This window comes from Charadrius vociferus, unplaced genomic scaffold (assembly GCF_000708025.1).
Source record: "Charadrius vociferus isolate BGI_N301 unplaced genomic scaffold, ASM70802v2 scaffold51, whole genome shotgun sequence".
Lineage (NCBI taxonomy): Eukaryota > Metazoa > Chordata > Aves > Charadriiformes > Charadriidae > Charadrius > Charadrius vociferus.
Window position 1 is genome coordinate 1,987,930 of NW_009646939.1, and position 24,648 is coordinate 2,012,577.

Genomic DNA, 24,648 nt, shown 5'->3' on the forward strand with positions numbered 1-24,648 from the left:
CAGCAGGATGTCCACCCATCTACTGAAGAGTTTGCAAGGACGTGGGCAGATCTGAACTGAGGTCTGGATCACATACTCTGGGTCAAACCTGTTCCCCAGAGTATCAGCACCCACAAAGAGCAGCAACAAGACAGTATTTTCATCCTGACGGTACGTGGGAAGCCACAGCCTGACTACAGGAAAGACAGGCTCAGCAGAGCCGCACTGATGCCCACAGCATCTGCCACTGCAGAGCCACGGCACTTCTGAGCAGGAAGCATTGACAGGATTACAAATGCACTGTCCAGAGAAGCCCAAAAGGGGTTGAAAGAGCTGAAGGCTCTGATTCTCAATTTGCACTGAAAACAGGCAGAGTAAAGACTCTACATCACATACAGCAGGGTGCCAGCTTCACTTCCTTGCAAAAATCAACAAAAGGCTTAGCGGATTTTCTTTCCGCTACAAATCTCGCACTAGGCAGACTACCGGATGATAACAGGCAGTACTGGATATGAATATAGTTTGCTTTTGATGTATTCTTCTAAAAAGCTGTGGGATATTTTCTCCTAAAGCAATTATCACTTACCATGTCCATTATCAAATGACCACAAATGAAACACCTGTCAGCTGACTGCTGGAAACCAGAATACTGCAAGGACAAAAAAAAATTGGCTTAAAATTTCACAAGGCTAGTCGAGCATAAACAACAGCATATTATGGGCTGTTACTTGCTTGGACTTTTTCTGTTCTCCTTACACAAGCTAAACTTTCCGGTGCTTTTTTCAGTATATGAAGCTGTGGATGGGTCCGCAGGGGATATTCTATAAAGACATCAGACTTCCACTGTTCAGAAGGAGTACGAGTCCCTGTAACTTTCAAGTCCTAAATTTAAGTTGAATTGAGTATGTAAGTAAATACCATAAATGCACAGGCAAATAAGGCATTTACTAATAAGACTTACATTCTGATTTGACCATGGGAATCTACACGGCAGGAAGTTATTTGTGTTTATCACAAATGCACATCACAACACCTGTATATATAGGCTTGGAAAGCCAAATTCTTACTTTGGTTACAGCATTACAGGTCTACTGGATCTTCTCCAAGGCCAGGGGTACCATCCCAGCTCTCTGGTATTATAACATTCAAGTTTAGCCCAGAGCACCTTTCACTGCTGTTGCTAAGATCTAATGGTAAGGAACTGCCTGTCATGTCCACAACATGCACCTCAGGCGCAACACATCATCTGTCTAAGGTTTCAGTCCTGTCTGAATGGTGGAAATGCAAACCAGAAAAATGAAATATTTTAGATGCATTTAACTAATCCTTCCATTTTCAGCCTGCATAGAATATACTGATGACAGCAAAGAAGATTAACTCATTTCTCTTGTGACAGAAATCACTAGACTTACCCAATAAACAGGCAAATATGACTTTTTCAAGGGGGTATATGGCTTTTTATCTCCACCAGCCAAGGAGAGGACCATGGGACTGCTTCATGCTTGGGTACGTTCACACAAAATCCATTGAAGGCAATGGAAAGATATCCATTAAGACACCCAAGCAAAACCAGTTCATTGGAAAGGGAAATACACTCACTGATTCTTCTGTAGGCATTCATCTTGCTCCTGTCTCCGCAGCATGGCCACAGAGACATGCTTTGTGGAAGCCATTGCAAGAGGCTACGGCTTCAACTACAGGCTCTGTACTGCAAAACCCTGGTCTTTCACTCAGCTACTTCCAGCATCACATGTGGGCGGCCACCATGGCTGGGGCTGGCCCTGGGTAGAGGGGGAGCAGAAGGGCCAGGTGGGATGCTGGACCAGAGCTGTGTGAAACGTGGGCAAAGCTGCCGGGTAGAAATGCTGCGGGTCTGCCAGAGAGGCTGAGATGTGCCAGCACGAGGGTCAGCTGTGTGCTTACCAGGAAATCTTCTTCACAGAACACCTTGCCATTGACAAAATAAAAGGCTTTTCCTCTCAGCTTTCGACCTGAGGAAAAAACAGAGAGAACAGAAAGGTCAGCAGAGAGCGGGGAGAAAATGTGAGCAAAAGTTGACCGCTGAGAAGCAAACAACAACGAGGACATCTGAGCACGGCTGCCACATGGATGGAGAAGAGCACCCAACCCCAGCACGGGTCTTCCCAGCCTCCAATGCAACCAACCCCATTTCCTCTTCCCACTGGCAGTCGCTGGTGAATGCCAAGTGCTGGATCCAGACAACAGTCCCACTTCTGGGCAAAAGGAGGTAGCTTTGCAAGCCTGGACCACTCTCTGGCAGATTACAACATGAAATAACCTGGCAAAAGCGAGTGAGGGTGCTTGGGCTCATGCTGGAAAACACCCCAAGAGATGAACAAGGAGAAGAAAGTACATGCAGAGAGTGATTCATACTTAAAATCATTCCTCAAATTGTCACCTCCCATGCTGTTCCACTAGAAGGTGCCTTCAACCAGATAAGCCACTGCAACACCCAAACACCAGGTCTGCCTCCAGCAGAGTGCAACACCCGAGTGCTGAACACGCTTCTCTCTGCTCCCTACCAGCATATTTGTTATTGCAGCTGCCAACGAAAATCTGAAAGCATTTTGAAATTTTGAAAGCAAACCAGAATGTCCTAACAACAAAGTTTTTCCAAGAAAGGACTCTACACATGCAGAAGATTTATATTTACTGCAGCTTTTGTGTTTATGCCCCGCATTCGCTGCCTGTTTTGAGTTCCACATAACTATGGCAACACACGCTCAGGCTGCTGCCACTTCTTCTAAATGCCCTGCCTCCTCCCTGGAGAAAAGGGCTAGGGTTTGTTTGTTTATAAAACCCTGCTCCTACCTCTTTGCAGCCTGGTTTCCCTATTCAGCCAGGGGTCTGAAATGCAGCCTGGCACTGGAGTGGCTCTGAGTGCCCGGAGGCAGTGCCCGGGGCAGAGGGAGCAGCACTGCCAGGGCACAGCTGGAGCAGGACCTACTGCAGGCTGGTTTTTGGGGACCTTCCAGGCCTTGCTGGAAGGAAATCAGGACTGAGACATCAGGGCCCAGAAGCCTCCTGCTTGATATGCTTGTATAATTAAAAAATGATCATCAGCTGCTAGGTGTATAAACGCAGATGACACTGGACTGGTCTGGAGCTCACCTCTCGGTGCTTTATGGCATGCACCTACCTAGCAGAGTTTGATGATTAATCACGTTGGCTGCAAAGTATTAAGAAAAAGAGGAAGCTAAGTAAAACCACTTCAATAAATTAAGAGTTTTACCATCTCCTGCATACGCCAGAGGGCACTCTCAGGCTGGGAAACAACTCACACTGCTCCTCGGGAAATGGAGACGCTCCAGTGAAGCTCTAAAGTTTTGCCAGTGAAGTCAGCCAGACCAACATTTCACCAGCAGCCCTTAGCGCCCTGCCCAGGTTCCAGCCAGCAAGGCGGGCAGAGGACGTGGCAGCATGTTTCCCAAGGAAGAAGCCCCGGTTTGCTTGCGCAGCAGCATCGTGGTTAAGCTGCGGGTGTTGCTCAGCCGCGTGTTTACCAGCCGGCGTAGGAGCCAGAAGCATGCCGCCTCGCCACGCTCATCGTCCCCTGTTCTCCTCTAATCCCCACCGGGGACAACCGCGTTACCCGGAGGCCAGCCCATCCCTGCATCAACGTGGACATCGGATAGGACATGGAAGAAAACCCCACAAACCTGAAAGCATCCCGCTCGGATTTCTCTCACCCACCCTGACGCTTTGCCAAAGTTGCTGACACCAAAACAGGACCCGGAGCCCAAAATAAAAATTATCTAATCTTGGACACGTTAGCTTTGTGGCCCATAACCCAGGGTGTTTATTTCTATGATAACCCCTTTCTGTGTGCTTGCCTGTCCACAGGTAAGCCCAGCACGCAGAGTCCCAGTTTCTGAGGAGGGGAAGGAGAGGCATGGGGACACCCGGGATTTGCAGCACCCCTGTCAACGGTGGTCCTAAGCAAGTTAACAACAAGCCTAATGCAGCAAGAAGTACCCCTGAAAATTTCCCCCCTGATTTATATCTATAATATAGCATCGGGATTTGGCACTCCTAAAAACAAAAACCAAACAACAAACATTTAACTCTGATTTTAAATTCTGTGGTAGCGCGGGCTCCAGTTTAGTGCAACAGGCAGGTGCCCAAGCAACTTTCCACCTGCGTAAAATGTCTCTGCTTAAAGACAAGCTAGCAGTGGTCAGGAAAAACACACGCATGGAGCCACCCAATGAGGAGACACTTCTTTGGATGATGGCTGGTGCATGAGCAGCAGCCATCACAGCAGAGGGGATGAGGTCTGGATCGCTGCCACCACGTCATTCTTCCACGGTGACAAAACCAGCATTTACTGGCCATTCTGCACCCGGTATATTTTTAACCCTGTGGCATTAGCAGGTTAAGATTGATGGCAACAGACCTTCAGAGAAGGTGCCACAGCCGGTGCGCTGCGTCTGGGCTTCTGCTGCAAGCTCATTCATCAGAGGGACAAACCCCTTTATAAAGGATTTATAATTTGGCTGTTGGTGTTACATGGGCCCATGAAGAAGAGGTGCTGACACCAAGGGCACTTTGAGGGAAAGGGGGGGGATGATTTAATTACTTTCCTTAGGGAAGAAGTGGTCATTTTGACTATTTTTAGCTCCTCTCCACAACTGTCTTTAAGCCCCTGGCAGAAGTGTAAATGAAAATTTGCCAAAAAAGCAAGTAACCAGGTACCCCTGCAGCGCCACGGGAACGGTGTGTGCGAATAGAGCCATTTTCTTCCCCTTCTGCTCTCAGCCTCTCCCTGCCCACATCAGGACAGACTTCTCCTCCCACCACCCCTTTGAGGTGAGGAAGCATCTCCTCATCCTACGCATGGGAAAGCGAGATGCAGGAAAAGCTCACTTCCCCAGGCTGTGCTGGGGACTGTCCCGGTGGAACTGGGAAATGCACGTTCTGGCTGCAGCCACACCAGTAAAACAAACCATGCTGGGACAGCCCCACGGCACAGAGCAGGGCAGCACAGGTTTTGCTTGAACACAGAGATACTGCTGTAATTTCACCGAGAGGAAGAGCTGAGAACTTAAATGGCATATAAGGAATCACATATTGATCACGGACCATTTTAAATACAGATCACTTTAAATATGCGTCATGATGACTACAGAGACCATATCCTTTGATACACCCAGGAATATTAATGTGTGGTTTGCCACTTTCAGGATCAATTGCTCTACTACATGCCTTAAGCTGCTGGCTCCTGACTGTATTTCACTTTCACTTCACCCTGAATTTAGCTAATCTCTCACCTGAAATAATTCAGACAATTAAAATTCTTTGACATTTCAACTCTACTATCTTGTTACAAGATTTCTTCTTCCTCTTTCTGACAGGAGGTTTGAGCCTCATGTTTTTATGTACTGCTCATCCCCAACACGTCTGCCTAATCTGTTTAGCTGTGGGACCTTCAGGGTGACCTTGAGGTCATTTAAGCACCAATTTCAGAATACTTCAAGCTTAGCCACTAGTGCCTTTGTGCTAAAATAAACACACTTTGCTTAGCAGCTGATAGTAGGCATACCACCAGGCTGCACTCCCAGGATGCTGGTGCTTTTGTCCATCATTTTCTCAAACAACAGGTATCTCCTTTTGAAGTTCATACAGAGAAGGGTTTACCAGAGACTTGCAGTGGCCCAAGGAGGATGCTGGGAGATGCATCATTTGCTTGCTGGGGAGCTGGACCCAACTTTCTTTTTTGAAGTTGCTTTTCCGTTATTTATTAAAAGCACAACGAGGTCACAAACCCATGTTCAAAGACAAGAGGTGGCTCTCGATGCATGTAACAGTACAGGGCCACGTCCAGATCCCAAGGCTCTATGGAGATGCATGACCAGGACCTTGCACTGCTGGGGAGGCAGTGTGGACCTCACTCATCACTTATCTAAGCACCACGGAGCTCCCTGTGGTATCTGCACAGCAGATGGGCGAGAATCACTGCAGACTGGCAGCTGCTCCCAGGTCCCTTCCACACTGACCACCCTGGGCCTCTGTCCTTACAAAAATCAGTCCTTCCTAGAGTGTCACAGCTGTAAGATAAATTTGGACATGCGATTACTAGTGGCAGGTTAAGTACAAAAGGATTTCAGTTTCTGGATTCACTGGATGTGACCTCCTGACATACTAGTGGGACAGCAGGCTGGAAACACTGTCTGTCTAGCTGCTAAGGATCCCAACAAGCTCTTCCTCGGTCCTGGGTGGCTCTGGCCCAAGCTGCAGTCCTTCCCCCAGTTTTCATTTCCCCCACGTAGAAGTATGAGGGAGTTCAGATCAAAGAACCTGCTCTGGTCCATTGAACATCCCGCAGGCAGGACAAGGGGCGCAGGCAGAGCCCAGAGGTCGCAGTTCCTCCATACCATACAGAAGTCCTCGCTGCCCACAGTTGAGCAGCACACGAGACCGACCCACCGGTGCCCGGCCAGCACACGTGTTTATGGAGCTCTCTGTGGATACCAACCCTGCTGACAGGCAGTACAGTGTACTACCACGCGCAGCAGACTAGGCTGAGCATCAGAGAGCTCTAGTTAATTTTTGCCATCATCACTGAGCCTGACACACAAGCGTCAATATTTCCAACCTGCTCCCAAACCGGGGCTGCACTGAAGGGTCACTTAGGTGCCTGCACATCGTCCAAAACAGGGGAACTCGAGGCTGTAATCAACCGCTGGACACCCCAGATCAAAGCATTAGTGAAACCGTGGGCAGGGGGATAGGATGTCTCTTAGAAAAAGACATGGCAGCTCCATTACCATCAAGGTGTTCAGTCTCTCTCTCAACTATACCAGCTGTACTGTAAAATTGTAAAAAAAAAAAAAAAAAAGCCCTCTGTGCTCTCACCACACATTTGAGGCGGTAAAATAATAAAAAAAAATAATCTGAGAAAATGATCTGATGCCTGAAAGCCAAAAGCATGCTCTGATACATGTAAGAAAAGGTCAGCCGCCTCTAATGGCAAAGCAACCACAGGTGAAGGCAGAAACGGCTCCTCAGAGGGAAACATTGTGAAACCGCAGTACGCCCCACAACGGAGCAACACCTCTCCCTTGCTGATGGCAAACTGGCAAGAAGATACTCTTTTCTTTTTAGGGAAAAGCCCCAGAAGCTTCAACATTCAGAGGTAAGATAAAGTCACCCCGTGACAAAGCAGCGCTACGATCCGGGGAGTCTCTGCTGAGGTACTGGTTTTCAACTCAGTGCCCAGCTGCTCTCTGCGTTACTCTGGGGACGGCTGCCCTGTTCCCCAAAATGCACTAAAGCCAGGCAGCCATCAGAGCTGGCCTCCCACCCCGTCACCCACCGACTGTCACCGAAATGTGTAGAGGCTCAGAGGAGGAAGGAGGGGGAGGCAATCTCTGTGTCCTCGGTGAACGCAACTCTGCATCGAAACTATACGAGAGAGCAATTTTTAAATTTCTTTAGCTATGGAAGAGGCCTCAGTGCTTATTGAGCCACTACTCAGAAAATTATTCATAGGTACCGCTAAAACATTATAAGAAACCCTCTAAAATATTTACAGCACAATTAATCCTATGCCTGTTCTTAACAAAAACCAGTAGTTTGAAGATGACATTGTAAAATAAAAAGACCAGAAAGACTGGAAATATATTCCATTAAAGGTTTCAACCTTTTTTTCTCACATTATCCTAATGATTTCAGAGTTTCAGCCCGCACTAAAACACACGTGATGATTGACTCAAACCGCTAACATACTGATAAAACCCAGACTACATCTCCTGCATGTGAGCTGAACGCTTGTACCTTTCCAGTGGATATCTACTGAGGATACCTGGACCATGCTAAAGCCTCTCCAGCTCAGACCCCAGAGCACTACCACCCTGAAATCCGGCCAGGAGAGGAACAAGCATTGTCACCCTACTGTGAAAGCTGCCCTGGCGTTCCTCACCTACGGCAAGCACTTCTTGTGCCAAACAGCAGGGATTTCTCACCAGTGAGCTGAGAGACTGGAGACAAAAAGTCAGCAAGGACAAAGCAACAATTTAGACTGGGGTGGAAACACGCACTGAAGCTTTCGCTGTCTCCCAAACTGTCCATAAAGCCAGGCATGGCTGAATCTTTCCTGAGATTACTTTTGCTAAAAAAATATATTGTTTACTACATGGAGTCTTGCATGATAATTTTATTAAAGAGATGGTGAGGAAGGATTGCCAGCAGTATTTTGTACTCTCTGCTTTGAAGATCTGTGCATTTCTCACGTGTTGATCAGTATAGTGGTTTTATATCAAATTACAAGCAATAAATTCTGCCTCTACTAGAAGAGCTGGTAGTTTCTGCATCTGAAGATAAATCATAGACATGCACCACAGGGAAATTCAGTTGGTGAAGCTGTCCTGCAACCTGGGATTAAGTTGGACTCACAGAAAAAGGCAACTTTCAACTTGTAGAGTTACCTAGTGATACCAATACAAACCATGGCCTTGTTGTTCCAGGGCTTACATACCAAATTGGGGCATGCTTATTCAACATAACTACCCCAAAGACACCAAGAGCTCCATCGCTCTAAGTAGCCATGCTTTATAATCACCGCAGCAAGACTAATCAGCCCAAGCAGAGGGCTATGCTCGCAGTTACACTGCTTCGATACCTTAGCTACCTTGATTCGTAAATGAGCTTTGATACCTCTAAACACAACTACACTGTGAAATATTAAAAAACCCCACCATATATATCCCCAGAGGGTGGCAAGAGACAGCCAGCTCGTGTTATTTCAAACTCTGCCACTGGAACAGCAGCCTGTTACCCTTACACAGACATCAACATTAATCGGAGCTTACAATAAAAAAAGAAAAAGAAAGTAATGTAGTAATGTTGACATGCCAAAGGTCGAATTCTGTAATCTGGCAAACATGCAAGGTTTCCACCTCTTTGTAATAAGCAGTCACAGATCTGGTCCTCCTTTTGGACCTTCTGCTTCAGTGCAACATCGAACCCTCCTTCAAACCACCTTGCAATCAGTTCGTTCTTTCTGACTTCCTTCCTCGCCTGCCGATTTCCTTCACAGTCATCTCTGACACTTCCCTTGCACTTTTTTAGCTTTCAGATTTCCTCTGAGGACCAAGTGGCTCAAGTACAAGACCCTTATGCTCTAAATTACACTGCCAGCAAAGCTAAAAAGGTCTTTTCCAGGCAATCTGCGGCAGTTGGATATAAGCCTGGCTGAATCCTAGTGAAAACACTGAAACACCACAATAAGTTAGAGCAATACTGTCTAGTTAAGTCTGTATCATTTATAAGGTCTCCTTACTACCTAAACAATAAATATCAACATCTGGAAACACCTGCATTTTTTTGTGTTCTGAGGAGGTACAAACAGGTGATTTAACTTAAATGGTTAATGTATAACAAACCATTTGATAACTACAACTGTTCGTCCAACAAACTGAAAAAAAAAAAGCCACCAAGACGGAAACAGACACCTTGAGCTTGCAGGAAACAGCCGTATGAGTTTCGAGGACTTTTTTTTTGTTAACCTACTTTCACGGCCCTCCTGTACAGCAAATATAATTTATTACTAATCCCACAGAAAGAGCCCGAATTTTTTTCCTTTCCCTCTCTGCAAAATGCTGCCTTGTTTGTGTCTCTGCCCTGTAACAAACAAGAAGATAAATGAGACATTTATGCCAAAGTAATCATTCTAAATCTGTTGTTTTGACCTCTAAGCCAAATTTTCTGCATTACATGCCACTGGCTCAGATAAAACAGTACATTTTTTTCCTGACAACTGAACCCTGTAATGTATGCGTAGCTCTGCTCAACAAATTGCTATATCATTTATCTCTGAACATATGTGTATCAGGAAACAGAGAGTGTAGGAAATTTGGCACCATGAGATATCAACCCCCCCTCCCCTCCTTAGACCCTCTTGGTTTTCTGTATCTGGGAAACTAATGCACATTTGGACACAAATCCAACTACAAGCAAAATTAGAAATCTTCACTAAAATGAAAACAGCAGGACAGCGGATATAAATATCTGGAGGACAATATGCTTTACCTTAATAGGTAATTTTGTATATTTTATTTATTGGAACGGAGACATTTAGCGTTCCACCAGAGCAGAAATCTTAGGACTGAAATCACGAGCAACCTTGACTTCTCAAAGACAAGACTGTACTGGATGGTGTCCAAGACGAACTCCTCTTGACCTTAACAGCACTACTTACTTTTCAGCTGGAAACCACAGTTTCCACATAGGCTGCTCAAGACGTGCTCTGCAGCTAGGCAGGCAACACCGTCCAGACAAACATTTATTTTTCTGGCAGATAAAATGGTCTCATCATATTTACCGCAGCGACACAGACGGCAGCCAGCCTGCAGGGAGGCATGCGTTCTCTCTGGGTAACGACAGGGCTGTGCGTGCCCTTCATTCACCTTGCGGTGGATGGTCCGGGGGGGACTGGGAAATTACCTCGGTCTGTAAAAGTTGGGGGGGGATTCCCCTCGGGTACATTTCCTCCCTGAGCGCAAGGCAGGACGGCATGTACCACCCCAGGCACCAGTTAAGCAGCTGCAATGCAAAGAGGCTTGATGAATCAGAAAGTCAGCCCTGCTGCGCCTTTACAAGCACGCTGCTGGGGTAGGGGTGGTGGTGGTGGGAATAAAAATGCCCTCTCAAGCCCCCTGGAGCAAACATCTCCTGCACAAAGCGCCCTGCAAGACCACAGCGGCAGCACAGGAAACCAACCCCCTGCGCTGGAGGGTTTCTTCTGAGCCTCACCACTGGTAGAGGTACGTGCACGTAAGGGAAACACCGCTACTGTGGAGGCCTCCCTTCAGCACTGCCTCTCCTTTGAGTACCAGAAGTCCCATGCCACCACACACCCTCCTCTCCATCCATCCGTGACGGCCACCGCTGCATCCAGCTCCCATCTTAGTACGGCCGCTGCCCCAATGGGAAGGACTTGAGCTTTCACAAGTAATTACTCTCCTGCACATAACAAGCTGAAACAGGCTTTCACTTACACTCCTCTGTACTGTACTGAAATACAGTATTTCCTACTCAAGGAAATATTATTATTACTCCCCTCCTTCCTTTTTTTTTTTAAACTTGCATTTTTACTAGCTTTTCTTTTACTTTCCTTTTGAACCCTTTGTGCCAGCACATCTCCAAGGAGATTCCTCAGTTACAGCCTGGGTAAGAGAGAAAATGGGCTTCACTTTACTAAACCTAGATTTTTTCCATCTTCCTAAGTCGCACCTGACACACAAACCTTTTCATCTTGCATTGGAAACCTTTGGAAAGGGTTGTCTTTTAGAATAAGCAGCAAATAGCTATTCTTTCAGCCCTCACCATCCCACCTCATTAAAAATGGGATTAAGCTATTTTTTAACCAAACACTAACAAACATAAATGGAAGTAACCACTGATACCTCTGCAACCGCAAATACCTCTCTAGCGCTGCATGCCAAATGAAGATGGTAAAATTCGTTCTAAAAGGAGGATTGAAAGTGTTTCTTTCTAAAGCACCAGTTGCACAGTAGTAATTTTAGAAATTTAAGACAGCTCGACCCTGCTGCTGGATTATTTTTAACAGGAGCTTTGTGTGCAAGGGCAGTTTGGAGGCCGCCTGGCCACGGAGGGTGACAGGTCCCTGAAGCAAAGCCCAGGCTGCAGCCAGGAACCCTGTCTGCACAAGAAGATTTTGAATTAATTTATAAGAGAGGACAAAAGAGAGAGCTGCTGACTTCTGAGCCTTTAGGAAACTGCCACCACGTGCGAACATCACTTTTTCTTTCCAGTTTTCCCATCTTCAGTCAGATGACGGTGAAGTGCTCTACTGAAAACATAGGTGAGGCAAGGCAGCTGGTGTCCGACAGCTGGGAAATGAGCAGAGTTCAAGGTTCAGCTATTATTAAAAAGCACACACATCTTTCTATATTTATTCCCACTTTACAGCTCCAAATAAAACACAGGCAGCCCTGATGAGTTTACAACTCTAAATACAACGCAGGAGAAAAACCCTAAGACTCATCTGGGAAAACCAAACCGCCACATATACAGCTACATTTCTGAAAACATCCTGCTAGCCCTAGGGTTAAACATAACAAAATAAAAAAACCAGTGTCTTACAAACCCAGGCACGACTTGAACTCAAGCGGCCCGTTCCACACCCCAGCTCCACCACCGACCCCCTCGAAAAGCCGCTCAGGAGGATCCATACGCTGCAGCATGCCATAGGCTCCAGCATGCTTCAGATGGGGGTCTGACGAGCAGCGGGGAACTCAGCAGGGCCGGCTGAACTATCTACCCCGCTTCCCGGGCAGGTTTCACAGGGCTCCGCATCCCTGCTCCCAGCCTGATACCGCTGGCACAATAACCAGCCTCCTCCCTGCAATAAGCAGCAAGCGAGCCAGCAGAGACGTGCCCTTCGTCTCAGGGCACGGCTCCATTTCTCTGGAGGAAGGACAAGCAAGATGGGTAACCTGGGTCATTCCTGCACGTAAATGCTTTGACCGGAGGTCCCTCAGAAGGGCACAAACAATTACAGCAAGTAAAGGTTAACGCATGCAGTGAAAACACCGTCGCCGAACTGACCAGGACAGGGAACTGCTGGAGAGGGTCCAGCAAAGGGCTAGAAAAGATGATTAGGGGATTGGAACACTCTCTTTTGAGGAAAGGCTGAGGGACTTGGGCCTTTTTAGTCTAGAAAAAAGAAGACTGAGGGGGGATCTTACTAATGCTTATAAATACTTAAAGGCAGGGTGCCAGGGGGATGGGAACAGTCTTTTTTCAGTGGTGCCCAGTGATAGGACAAGAGGTAACAGGCACAAACGTGAATATAGGAAGTTCCACCTTAACTTGAGGAGGGAATTATTTACTTTGAGGGTGGCAGAGCACTGGAACAGGCTGCCCAGAGAGGTTGTGGAGTGTCCCACTCTGGAGACATTCAAAACCTGCCTGGACGCCTTCCTGTGCAGCCTGCTGTAGGGGACCCTGCTCTGGCAGGGGGGTTGGATTAGATGATCTCCAGAGGTCCCTTCCAACCCAGACCATTCTGTGATTCTGTGACCATGCAGCAGCTCCACCGGAGAAGGCATCTGTGGCGCTCGCAGAGCCCGCTGCCGGTGCTGGCCCCCTGCCTGCACCCTCGGCACTGCGCCAGCACGGCGGCTCTCCCTGGGGTGTGCCAGCTGAAAGGCCAGGGTGGCTGTGAAGTCTGATGTGACAAATGAAAAAACCAAACCACTGAATGCCAGACCAGGCATATTTGCTGCCACTTTGAAAAAAAATACTCTTATAATTAAAAACAAAACAAAACAAAACAAAACGTAGCTGTAATGGAGAGGCAGAGGAATGAAAACAACTGCCCCCCATACCAGAAGGCCAGCGGCCGGCACAATCCAAAGCATCTTTTCTGCAAAGCCTTGCAAGAATGCGTTCAAAAACAAACAGCAACCACCAAGCACCAAGACATACAGCTGCAGCAGACTCCAGCTGGCCGATAATTCAATAAACACCCCCTTTTCTCTCCCCCTTTAAACCAGAAGAACCTTAAGCCCGAGGAGCTTGCCCCAGGGCCCTGCTCCGGCAGCAGGCCAGGCCGGGGGTACTCACTGCAGGCTCCGCAGGTGAAGCAGCCGTCATGGTAGAGGTTGCCCATGGCCTGGCAAGCCTGGTTTGCTCCATACACGCCCTTGCTGCACTTCACACAGGTGCCTGGAAGAGAGAGGGAGACAGAGGTCAGAACCTGGACCTGGCGAAGTGGTTGGCGTCACTGGCTGGGGGACCGCCCCTGTAATTCAGCATGGTGGCTCAGCAGCTTAGGACCAGGCAGTTCATTGTAGCCCCAAAGATGTAGGTGACATTGGCATCACCCACCCTGAGAGATGCTGTTAACAGTGGTGATGATGGTCATCAAACCTTCTCGGCGAAAGCCTTTTGCAAAAAAGTAAACTGGGCAACGACAGCTCTGTTTGTCTACAGTGACATCTCCTTCCTTCACCAGTTCACTCCCACAAACTTTATATACATTTAAAACCACTTACTGACCCTCCCAAAAGCCTGGGTGGTAGTAAGTGGTGCTCAGGGCTGTCCACAGACCACTAGTTTCTGCTACTTATTGCATAAAGTAAGTTTGTTTGTTGCAACCCATGTGAGGAAAACACACTTCTTCACTTAACCTCTTTAAATCTTCATCGATTTCAGACCCCACTCACGTCTGCTGAAAGCCCTAAGGGTTTCCCACCAAAACAGAGCTGGACTGACCACCTGACACCCACCTCTCTTCTCTCTGCCAGCCACATCTGCACACAAAGACCCAACATAGGTGCTGCCTACAGATCATGTTCCCTGCCCGGATGTTCTTCTCGCCTCTGGCAGGACAAGGCAAGAAAGAAGGAGAGGATACCTGGTGATGGTGGCACCACCAGCCAAGGGGGGACAGGCTCTCAGGTGGCCCACGGGGTGAAGGAGACCCAGGGTCAGCACACAGGGTCAACAAGACATCCCAAGTGCAAGTCCCAGCTGCTCCTCACATACAGGTTTTCCTGCCACTGCCATCACCTAAAGACCACGAGCTCCAGAGGAGGGAGATGATGACTGTGTTCAGCAGTTCAGCTCAGTCTCTTGCTGGCACAGCGAAGCATGTTTCCACCAGCACTTGCCCCAATGTGAGGCTCCAACCTGAAACCCAAGCCAGGCAGACAGCGTAGGATGAGGATTTCCACCTCACGAGGAAGCTGCTGGGAACCTGCAGGCATGGACCTGCCTGGTCAGGGCTGGGAATGGCAGCAATGGGGCAGATGCGTGGTGGTGGTGGTGGGGAGGGCCTGCAGGGGGACTTTAGCGTTGCAGGTTCACAAAGGCTGTCACGTGTTCACCTAGGGTCTCTCCAATCTCACCACATTTCCACATAAAACTATTTTGATAATGGAGTAAGAAGTGACAACCAAGTTTCTTGGCCTTGACGGCATCCCCTAGCAGGACCTGCTCCCTCCACCTTGCAGGGAGAAATGCAGTGAGGCTGCCCAAAACCACTATTAGAGGCCGGGGAGAGAAAGTCCTTGTCCAAGGAAAATGACACATCAAGCCAGTTTACTCACTGCAGGCATTACCCTGTGATTGCGACAGACCAGTTTTAAAGCAGCATCACCCTTTAATTACCTCTAAACGAGCAACTTTAATCCGTGTTTAAGCAAATAAACATGGATCTATCTACCCAAAAAGGGCACTGTGAAGGACAAACAGAAGATGTGCTTCTGTCTCTAGTCCATGATGACCCTGCGGATGTGACTTTGCCTCCGGGTCTCTCTTTCCAGGGCTGCTCAGTCCCATTCACCCCAACTCTTAAACTCCATAGGGCAGGGACTGCTGGTCACATCTCACTCCTACTGGCCCAAGAAGAGGGACAGCATCATCTTGCTGGAGATCCTTAGTCATGCCATGGTTAAGAAAACTTCACTTCTTTTGGGGCCCCACAAGCTCCGGAGTAATTGGAAAGGTCTGGTGAAAGTTAGGAAGAAACCCAACGCGCTTACGACAGCTCTGAAAAGTAACTCCCAGCTCCAGCAGCACCACGCCGGCAGTCCCAGTGTGGCTAACAATTTCTTCCTGCAGCCCATAGCTGTGGCCATGAGTTTTCACAGTACAGGGATAAAAACGCTCAGGAGCCCTTTGCAGTAGCGTGCACACATCTGCTGAAAAGCAGATACTTCATTTTCCCGGAGCAGACCTGGCTCTCTCTGCTGCAGCTGCCCGTGTGCATTCAACCAGCATGCTGAGAGCTGTCCTAGCACTGCTCCAAGCCCCACCGCCCTCAGAGCCAGAGTCCAAACCAACGCAAACCTGGAGAGAAGGCTGCAGAGAATAACTAGTTACTCTGTTTTGCCCAAATCCGACCTGAACTGAAATGCTAGCTTGGCTGCAGGCCCACCCCAGCACGCAGACTGGCACCAGGTTAGCAAAACTTGCTGGTTCTTTTCGAACCAAGCAGATTTATCTCAGTTATTTATTGAAAGAAACATTTTAAGAAAGCAAAAAATAAGTCATGCAGGCATTACCAAAAAAAAAAGAAGATTAAAAAAAAAAAAGACAAGACAAGACAAAGACAAGAAAATTTGTCTTTTCAAATGGATGTGTTCTCCCAGGAACATGTATGTTCAGCAGCAGCCTGAGATACTATGCAGTCATCTGCCACAAGAGCTAACAGGTACCTTGCAAAATTCCCTCTCAACTACAGCGATGCCGAGTGGAAAGTTTTGAGAGCAGAAAACCTGCTGATTTTGCTGCTCAAAGCCTTATTTCCATGACATTCACCAGGCTCTCCACAGAACCGATGTATTTATTGCACTGCAAGTGCTGCATTTTTCCCTTCTCCGTGCCAACGAGTGGCTGCTCCAGAAAAAAAAAATCACCAGCATGCTCTGATTTCCTCCTTTCCAGAAAGCAGCCGGCTGACACTGAATATGGATGAGCAGAAAGAAGCAGGAGGCAGAAGGCTCAGCAGCTGCATGCAGGCACAGCACACAGTAAAGATGCTGGCAGGCATCTAAAGCCACTATAAAATACCCTGAGGCAAATCCCACGGAGGGCAGAAATTGCCTCTGCTGTCTCCTGTCCCATTTAAGCTTTGGAGCGTAGGCACTGCCCATGTTTCCCCCAACCAGACAGAAAGTCTGGACAGATCCCGCAGGACCTGTCCTGGCTCCTGCATCCCAACCCAAACCTTCCTCTACTTCCCGCCACTCAATGGCCCCCACCATCCTTTCCCCTTTCTTTCCATACATGCTCCGTTTCATGCCCTGCTTAACCCTTTTATCCACTTCTTTAAATATTTAGGCCCTTAAAATATGGAAAATAAAGTCACAGAATGAAAGGGCTATTAAAATAAATTGACAGTGCTGTCTGTAAAAACTACAACGTGCTAAATTACCCAACTACGTAATAACCAGACATGCTATAAGTATTTATAGATGTCCTGTGGCAAGGCTGACAATTGAAAAATGGCATTGTGGCAAATCTGTGTATAGTTTAGGTTTTTACTTGTATCTGCCAAATCTTGCTTGAAAGCCAATTAAATCTCAGTAGCAATGGGAATTATTCTAGAAATAAGTCTTTGCTTCTTCCAAATATAATATCCTGAAGTATTTTAAGCAACATACTTGAGCCTTCATCTCTGAGTCTCAGCACACCTGGCCTGAAAAGGGAAAAAAAAAAGCTGATTTTTATTGATTTTTCCTTTCCACTTCCTTTTGCCGCTCGGTCCCCGCTACCACAATGATCCTGTTCCTTCAGCTTAGGCTATGCAAGGAAAAAGCAGTACCTGTTGCTGACAGTGGCCCATCGCTGAGCTCAGCAACACATGTGCGAAGGCAGCACAAGCACAGCCCACGTTCAACCCCATCCCGCCGCAAAAGGGGCTCTGCGCCCTGCTCCACGCCAGCTCCGGCGGCTGCTTCCCGAAAAGAGTGCTGAGCGTGCTTTCCGCTAGCCAGGGCGTAGAGTTAAAATGTCAGCAGCGTCAGTCCAGCCCCACACGCTGCTGATGCCAGTCAGCAGCTCAGGGTGATTTTCTTGGCGTAACGCAGTGTTTAGCAAAAACTTCTGTCCCCAGCTCGAAGCAGAGGGACCCTCAGTATCCACAGCTCAGTGAGACGCCCTATTCCTCCACTTGGTTACTTCCCCACGCTTAATGAGCACTTATGCAAGTGCCGATCTGAGCAGGTATCCCCTCCGAAATTATGGCTTTTAACTTCAGGCGGTGCTATTAAGATGTTAGTAAGGAGAAACGAAAGGTTTCTCTTTTGCCACCAGGATGACAAGCCCGAAGCACCGCACACATGCGCAGCACCGGTAAATTCACACTCAGGTGCGCCAGCAGAACGGTAGCCAGATTTGGAAAGGGAAAGGGATGGAAATTGCTGATTTCGGCTTGATTTCTGCCGGTAGGGCAGCCGGGCCCCGGACAACAAAGAAATCTCTGTTCCCTTTCGCATCATGCGGCAAGCAACCACCCGCGCTGCAGCTGAGCGCTGGAACAAAGGGACCTTTGGGGCAGAGCTGGGACCGAAAACATGCCCTGTAAGCCACGTCCCGCCGCTCACCGTACACCATCTCAGCACTGCAAACCAGAAGGAGGGCTGCCACCGAGAACAGCCTTGGCTCATGAGATCAAACAATGTCCGATGCAGACCTCAAGGGCTGTCAGAAATGAAAGCGAACCTGGCACCCAGTCCCACAATCAAAGTTCAACAAGTGCATTTCCATTTACTGCCAGACTCAAAGCCTTTAGAGATGTTTTTTTCTTCCAAGTGTTGCTATTGCATGCTCACTAGAAGAAGCTCGGTTACTTACTATATCCCACTCCCTAAAAATTCAATGCAAACTATGCTGAACAACAGCATTTTCTGGGACCGGTCAGTTTGATTTATTTTACACATGCCAGATATCATCTATCTACAAACCAAGAACACAGTTGTGGGTTTTTCCAGCAGCATCCCCCTTCTTTTCAACAGCATCCCTGTTCTCCACAGCATCCAGGACAGCCAAGTTTTTCTGTACATGCTCCTCGTCGGGTTTGCTAAGACTGTTGCTTAATTTTATAGGGTCAAATGTGTTGCTGTGTTGCTTCAGTACTGAGACTTCCTTGCCATGTCAATCCAGTCCTGGCTAAGAGGAATGCAGTGGCAGGATGAGAGGAGAGTCTGGTGGTGTGGATCTGCATGCGTAGCTCATCCAGAAACAGCACTCAGAGGAGTAAGTGTATCCTACCCTTTCCACTTACTCCATGCAAGCCATATTTCCATGATCAGCTTGACTCTTCTCCACCACAGGTTTAACTGTTTTTTGCCCGCTCCTTACAGGAGGCTGAATTTATGCTGAAGAATCCCCAGTTGCATTTGGAAGAAAACTCCAGAGCCTTTGCATGTAAATACCTCCCGTACCATCTATCCCATCTGCCCAGACACACACGTGGCTAATCCAGAAGTAGACCCTGCTGCCTCTTGGCAGAAGCTGTGCCTTCATGAGGGTCCTCCCCATCAATTTTCCTCTTACCTTTTTCCCCTTTCCTACTCTGATGGGGAGGACCCTTGTGAAGGTACAGCTTCTGTGTTTCTGACCCACCTATTTATTCCAGGAGAACCAAGTCCTCCACTTACACACACATTTTTCAAAGACCATCTGCTGAAAAAAAGAGACTTCACCCTGTCATACCCAATGTGATGCTCAGTTCTTCGGGTTTTACTTCAGACGTTCTCCAGAACTCGATGCCACCTCCCCATGGCTCACCTTAACCAAGTCATTCCCACATCAAACTCTAAATTAGACATACTGAGTGCCTCGTTATGCTGTTACCCACCACTGTGCAATCGCGCTTGCCAGAGAGTGGATTTCAAGGAGATCTGTGTGGGATTGAGTGCCTGGAAAACCTGGCAGTCCTGTCCCATTCACCACTTGGTATCATCACTCATATCAACCCCGCGTTGTCACTCAGGGGTAGCAAGGATGTGCAGGTCCTCCCTGCCCAAAGAACCACAGAGTTGGCAAATGCCATTTTTCTGTACTGTTTTTGCATGCCATGTTCTTTACCCCCGACTTTGCTGTAGGGAGTTTGAGTACACACTGCCAGCAAAGTACAAAATGCCATCAAACTCACGTCAGTGCCATTTTAAGTACCTTATAGCGATGTCAGAGATTACGTTAACTCCAGTGCCAAATGAATGAGGCTTCTTATTCCTTTCAGTCCCCACTGCCACAGTATCCTGGCTGAAAGACTAATTGATCCTCTGCCTCAACTCCTTCCTTTTTCTTTCCTTTTGGTACAGATTTTTCCTTAGCTTGCAAACCGAGCTGAGCTCCCAAGAGGAAGGGAGGAGAAGCACATACTGCTGTAATCTTGAAGAGCCGTATCCCAGGCAAATACTTAACTTGCTTGGTTCCTTGCAGTGAGATAAGCTTTGCGATCTGCACACACCCACTAGTCCACTTGCCGTGATCCTTCCAGCTTTCCTTGTTCCACCAGGACCCACCTCGCCCTGCCTCCCCCTCCTCTCCGCTGTAGGCAGGCATCTCCTTCCAGCTGTGGTGTTCTCCCAGGAGCAGGCAGCAACAGATGCCTCCGCTCATTCCCAGTGGAAACAACACCATTATCATCACCCATGTACAAAACAAACCTCAGAAGAACTTTCATTTTAACCAGAAATTACCCACTCAGCAGCCCTGAAATTGGCCTCATTGCTGCTGAAGCACCCTGGTGCACCATCAGCAGCAGGGTTTGGTAAAGTCCGCAGGTGTGTGCAGCCTTAAAAGTTAAATGAATCGTGGTTTCGGTAGTGGTAAAACACTAACTTCACTATGCACAAAACTTCGAAAGAGCGCTGCTGGCCTTCCAGCTGATGACACCCATGCAAAGCTGCTGGGGTTCCAGGTCTCCACAGGGTTTCGGTGGCTCAGCTACCGCTGTGCTTCTGCCAAAGGGAAAGAAATCTGCAGACTTCACGATGAGATCTTCTCTGCCTGGCTGCTGGGAAGCATCCCAGTATTTCACTGCAAAACAAGATGCCTGGGGCCCTCCTAAAATACCTGCAGCTTATCAGCTCTGCTCTAAATAATAAGGAAGCCAGAACTCAATACCTAACAAATATCTGTAAGAAGAAAACCATTTATAAAAATTGTTTTAAAAAAGACTCTTGGTAAGGGTGTAGATAGTCTCCATCAGATGGAGATTTCCATCCAGCTATATGAAATACACACTGCTAAAAATGTGATGCTACACATTACACCTCTAAAATCATCCATCTGTGCCTGCAGACCAAGGAACTGCATGGTACTACAGGTTCTACCAAAATGAACAGCAAAAACCTCCCTGCAGACCCCAATGCCTCTCAGCCAGTCCTCTCCCCTGTCAAGTCACTCCCAGGATGCTCGGTCTGGTCGTGTATCTGCCCGCTCTCACCTGAAAACTCGTTCCATGCCAACGGTGGGACCTCAACCTAACCCAAAACATCTGCATAGCGCTGGGTGGTGCTAGTGGAGGAGCTGCAACTCCCCCAGCCACTCCTCCTTAATTAATCCTCCCGTTCACCCAGTAGAGATGAAGGCTGGTGCATCCAAAGGAACACCAGGGAAAGTCAGTGGGATTCAGGCACCTCACTCCTGGATGTTGCCTGGAAACAGTACACAAACACCTGAATACAACCTAAGGTGGCTTCCAGTGACACCTCCTGGGACCTGGGGCCCCTCTCTGCTCCATGTGAACCAGCATCTCCAGGGAGCAATTTCAGGATTTTCCTCCCCAAGCGTAAGACCTGGGTGATACCTGAGACTCCCCATGTCCTCCTTGAAAGCCCACATAAATCAAGTCAGCACTTCAAAAGCACTCCTGGAGAACCCAAACTCCTCCAGAGACACGTGCAGCCCACGCTGCTCACACATAGGCTACTATTTAAAAACAGAAAATTCTTGGCTTTGTTTGCTTCTTTCCTTTCACTCACTATACATACTCTGAGTAGACAAATGGATTTTGTACAGCAAGCTGGTGCTGACAGATAACCAGACTGTCTGTTACTCCTCAGCAGAGCATCTTACCTATGTTATGCCTAGTCCCTAGCTTAACCTTTCCTAGGCTTTCATTTACAAATGCTCATTTTCACATAGTGAAGGAAAAAGCAGTTCCTTTACTGCGATCAGAATTAATTGTTCATGATAAGTATCTGGTCTAGCCAGAGACAGAATGAAGGACTGTACGTTACTAAGACAGGCAGGCAGACCCATCTTAACAAATCTCCTTGTTACAAAAGCGGCACCCAAAATAAGGAGAGCTGAAAGCATTTTAGATAAAACACTTTGGTCATCTGTACTTCAGTCCTGGTTTCATTTCCTGGCTGTGATGTACTGCAAAGCTGCTGCATTAGACTTCCCTTCACCCGGGGAAAGTCTGCAACAAAAAAACCCTGTTGATCCTTTTTATCACTATTGCATAAAAGTATTTATTTTCCATCCTAAAATTTGCTAGCTTGAGGGCAGGGAATAGCAAAGACAGATTCAGAACACCAGCTGGGTCCTTTATTCCCCCAAAGGAAGTAAAGTAACTGTGAAAAAATGAAAATAAAAGTGAGAAAGAAAGGGGGAGGAGGCCCAGAATTAAAATACCTCCATACTTGCCCCTTCCCGCTCCTTGGTCCTCCACAGGGCAGATTTGCCAAGCCTTCCTTCACAAAGCTGAGGCTCCACAAAGTGTTACTTCTTCCTTTGCTGTGACTGCATCCTTTCGTTTTTCCCTCTCCCCCATCACTCTCGTCCTTCCCCAGTTTCTCAGACACTACACCCCGGTGTAAAACCTCCTGCCAGGAGGACGTCAAAAGACCTCACCAGGGATGAGGCTGCCTCCATCTCTCCTCCCTCACCAGGGCTCACCAGTAACTCAGCCGCCTGACCGGCGGGACTCGTGGTGCTGCCAGAATTACTCCTGCTTCACTGCAAATTTCCCGCAGGACGAAAGCCTCCCCCTGGCGCTACCCCCTATTTAGTGACAAAAATGTAAAAGTAATCTAACCACCAACTAGATCCCTCTGCTCTCTCACTCTATCCCCACGCACATTTCGGACAAGGCATGATCCAGCCAGTTTACTTACACCGTGAGGAGAAGACACACACAGCAGGGTTTGCTGAAGAGACCCCCTGACATGTCTCCACTGCAGCTGAATGCCGCCTCCAGCAAAATAGTCCCATTTTTGAGCACCGCCTCCCACGAGACTCTTGTCCCAACCCCATCTTCATTACCAGCTCCTTGTCACAGCGTTCAGCCCTCCCTCCCCAGACGAAGCTTCCTGAGCTCATTCAAACCGTGCGCTGCCCGCACGGGACAGAAAGCACCAAAACACATTTCCAGGCCAAAACGCTCCAAGTACAGCGACTCAACACACCACTTTTCTGCAACAGAACAAAAACACGTCTGCCCTGCCACGAGGCTGAATCCAGACTTAAGAGACTGAGATAAACAATCCCAGCATGGCCCTCTGCGGGCAAGCACCACCACCTCATGCCAAGAAACACGTTTTGTTAGGCAATTTGCAACCAAGCACTCGGTGGTTCCTCCAGCTATGTCCCCGAAGGTTGGGGTGAAGCCTGTGGCCACTCCTGTGTGCGCAGACCGCCGCTGAGCCACCCACTGACCCCACCAGGCAGGACCTCATGCAGCCTCAGATGCAAACCCTTCCTCTGCACCAGGCTGAACAGCTTAATCAGTCCCTGCTTCTACTTCTGTGACCGTGGGTCTAAAATTGTGAGGCAAATCCATACAGTAGACCTGCTCCCATCGTTTGTTAAATTAACTGTGGAATTCTCAGCCTTCCCAGCAACTTTGGGTTTCCTTCTTCCAAAAGCTGAACTATCTCATCTCCTATTAAATCGCAAAGTGGCACAGCAGGGAAAGGAAGCGCTCGATTTGCCCCTGACCTTCTGCCATCCTGTGGTGGTAAATCTGTTTAATCCAGCAGGACATTTAATATTCTCTTTGGGAGATCCTTGCATGTAAGCTGTCCCTTTCCACTGCCAAGCACCAGCAACACCTCTGGTGGCAGTCTGGTCCACTCGTGGACCTGAGATGTAGGGAGGAATGTGCCTACTGCCTGTTTTTCTGCCATCTTCAGGATGCACCGATCCTTTCAGACCTGATGGGGACCAGCACCTGCGGGCGGGGGGAAATCTTGGCAAGTTTGGGAAACCACCACCCTTCCCATCCCCAAGCAACTCCTCTTCAAACGATCCCGCAAGCATTCCTGGCCATGGCCACCTCCATGGGGGGAACCACCAAGCCTCTCCGAGCTCTGAGCCCATCCCCGTGCCCGCAGAGTATGCAGGCATGACTCCTCCGCAGGCTGGACGGCTGCCTTCCCGCTCACGCATGGTTGTGCTGCGTACTTTTAGGACAGGGAGAACCAGGAGTACTGACAAGAAAAGGAAAGTGCGTCCCTGCCAGCAGCGAAGGGCACTTCAAAAGATGCTGCTCCAGCTTCTCCTCAGCGCTGTCCTCCCTAAAGCTGCTAAACTACTTTTGCTTTAAAATTTAAGAGGTCAGATTAAAGAAAAAAAGTGTCGCAGGAGGAAGAGCCTCCAGTCCCTGTGATAAATAAAAGTGGAATAACAAAAGAACCCCCCAAGCAACTGAAAAGGCATAAGCAAGCAGGCGTACGGAGACACGCAACCCCGCAGGTGCAAACCCTGCAGTGACACTTTGCAACGAACCCTTCTGACGCCAACTGGCGGACTGCCTCCTTACCAAAGTAATCGGCCTTCGGCCGAGCATCCATCTCCTGCTCCAGGCGCTGGGTCAGTGCCTCCAGCTTCAGCTCGGCCGCCGACGGCCCTTGCTCCGGCTGCGGAAGGAGGGTCTGGCAGGGCAGCTTCACCTTCACTGTGCTGGAGCCCTCCGGGTGCCCGGCGTCCGACCGTGGTCCACTCGCACCATCTGGGAAAGGCGGCTGTGGTGCATCCGGAGCCACTGGCCCGCGCGAGGCCAGGCGTGAGGAGCCTGGCTCGGGGCTCACACTGCTGCCATTGGGCCGGTGGTTTTGACCATGGGCCACGAAGTGGCCGGCTGGGCCGGGGTAGGCGGTGGCATGCTGGTAGTCCACGCTTGGAGCGGCGGGCGCAGAGCTGGTGGGGAAGGACAGC

General features: G+C 48.5%; 1 protein-coding gene across 1 annotated transcript in view; it reads right to left on the minus strand.

Moving 5' to 3' along the window:
• Positions 1-24,648, minus strand: part of LIMD1 (LIM domains containing 1) — a 32,349-nt gene that overhangs the window by 4,723 nt on the left and 2,978 nt on the right. The window contains exons 2-5 of the mRNA XM_009895018.1: positions 24,254-24,630; positions 13,591-13,692; positions 1,903-1,970; positions 566-628 (exon numbers count right to left, since the gene is read on the minus strand). Coding sequence (XP_009893320.1) covers positions 566-628; positions 1,903-1,970; positions 13,591-13,692; positions 24,254-24,630 — 610 coding nt within the window. The remainder of the gene's footprint in view (positions 1-565; positions 629-1,902; positions 1,971-13,590; positions 13,693-24,253; positions 24,631-24,648) is intronic.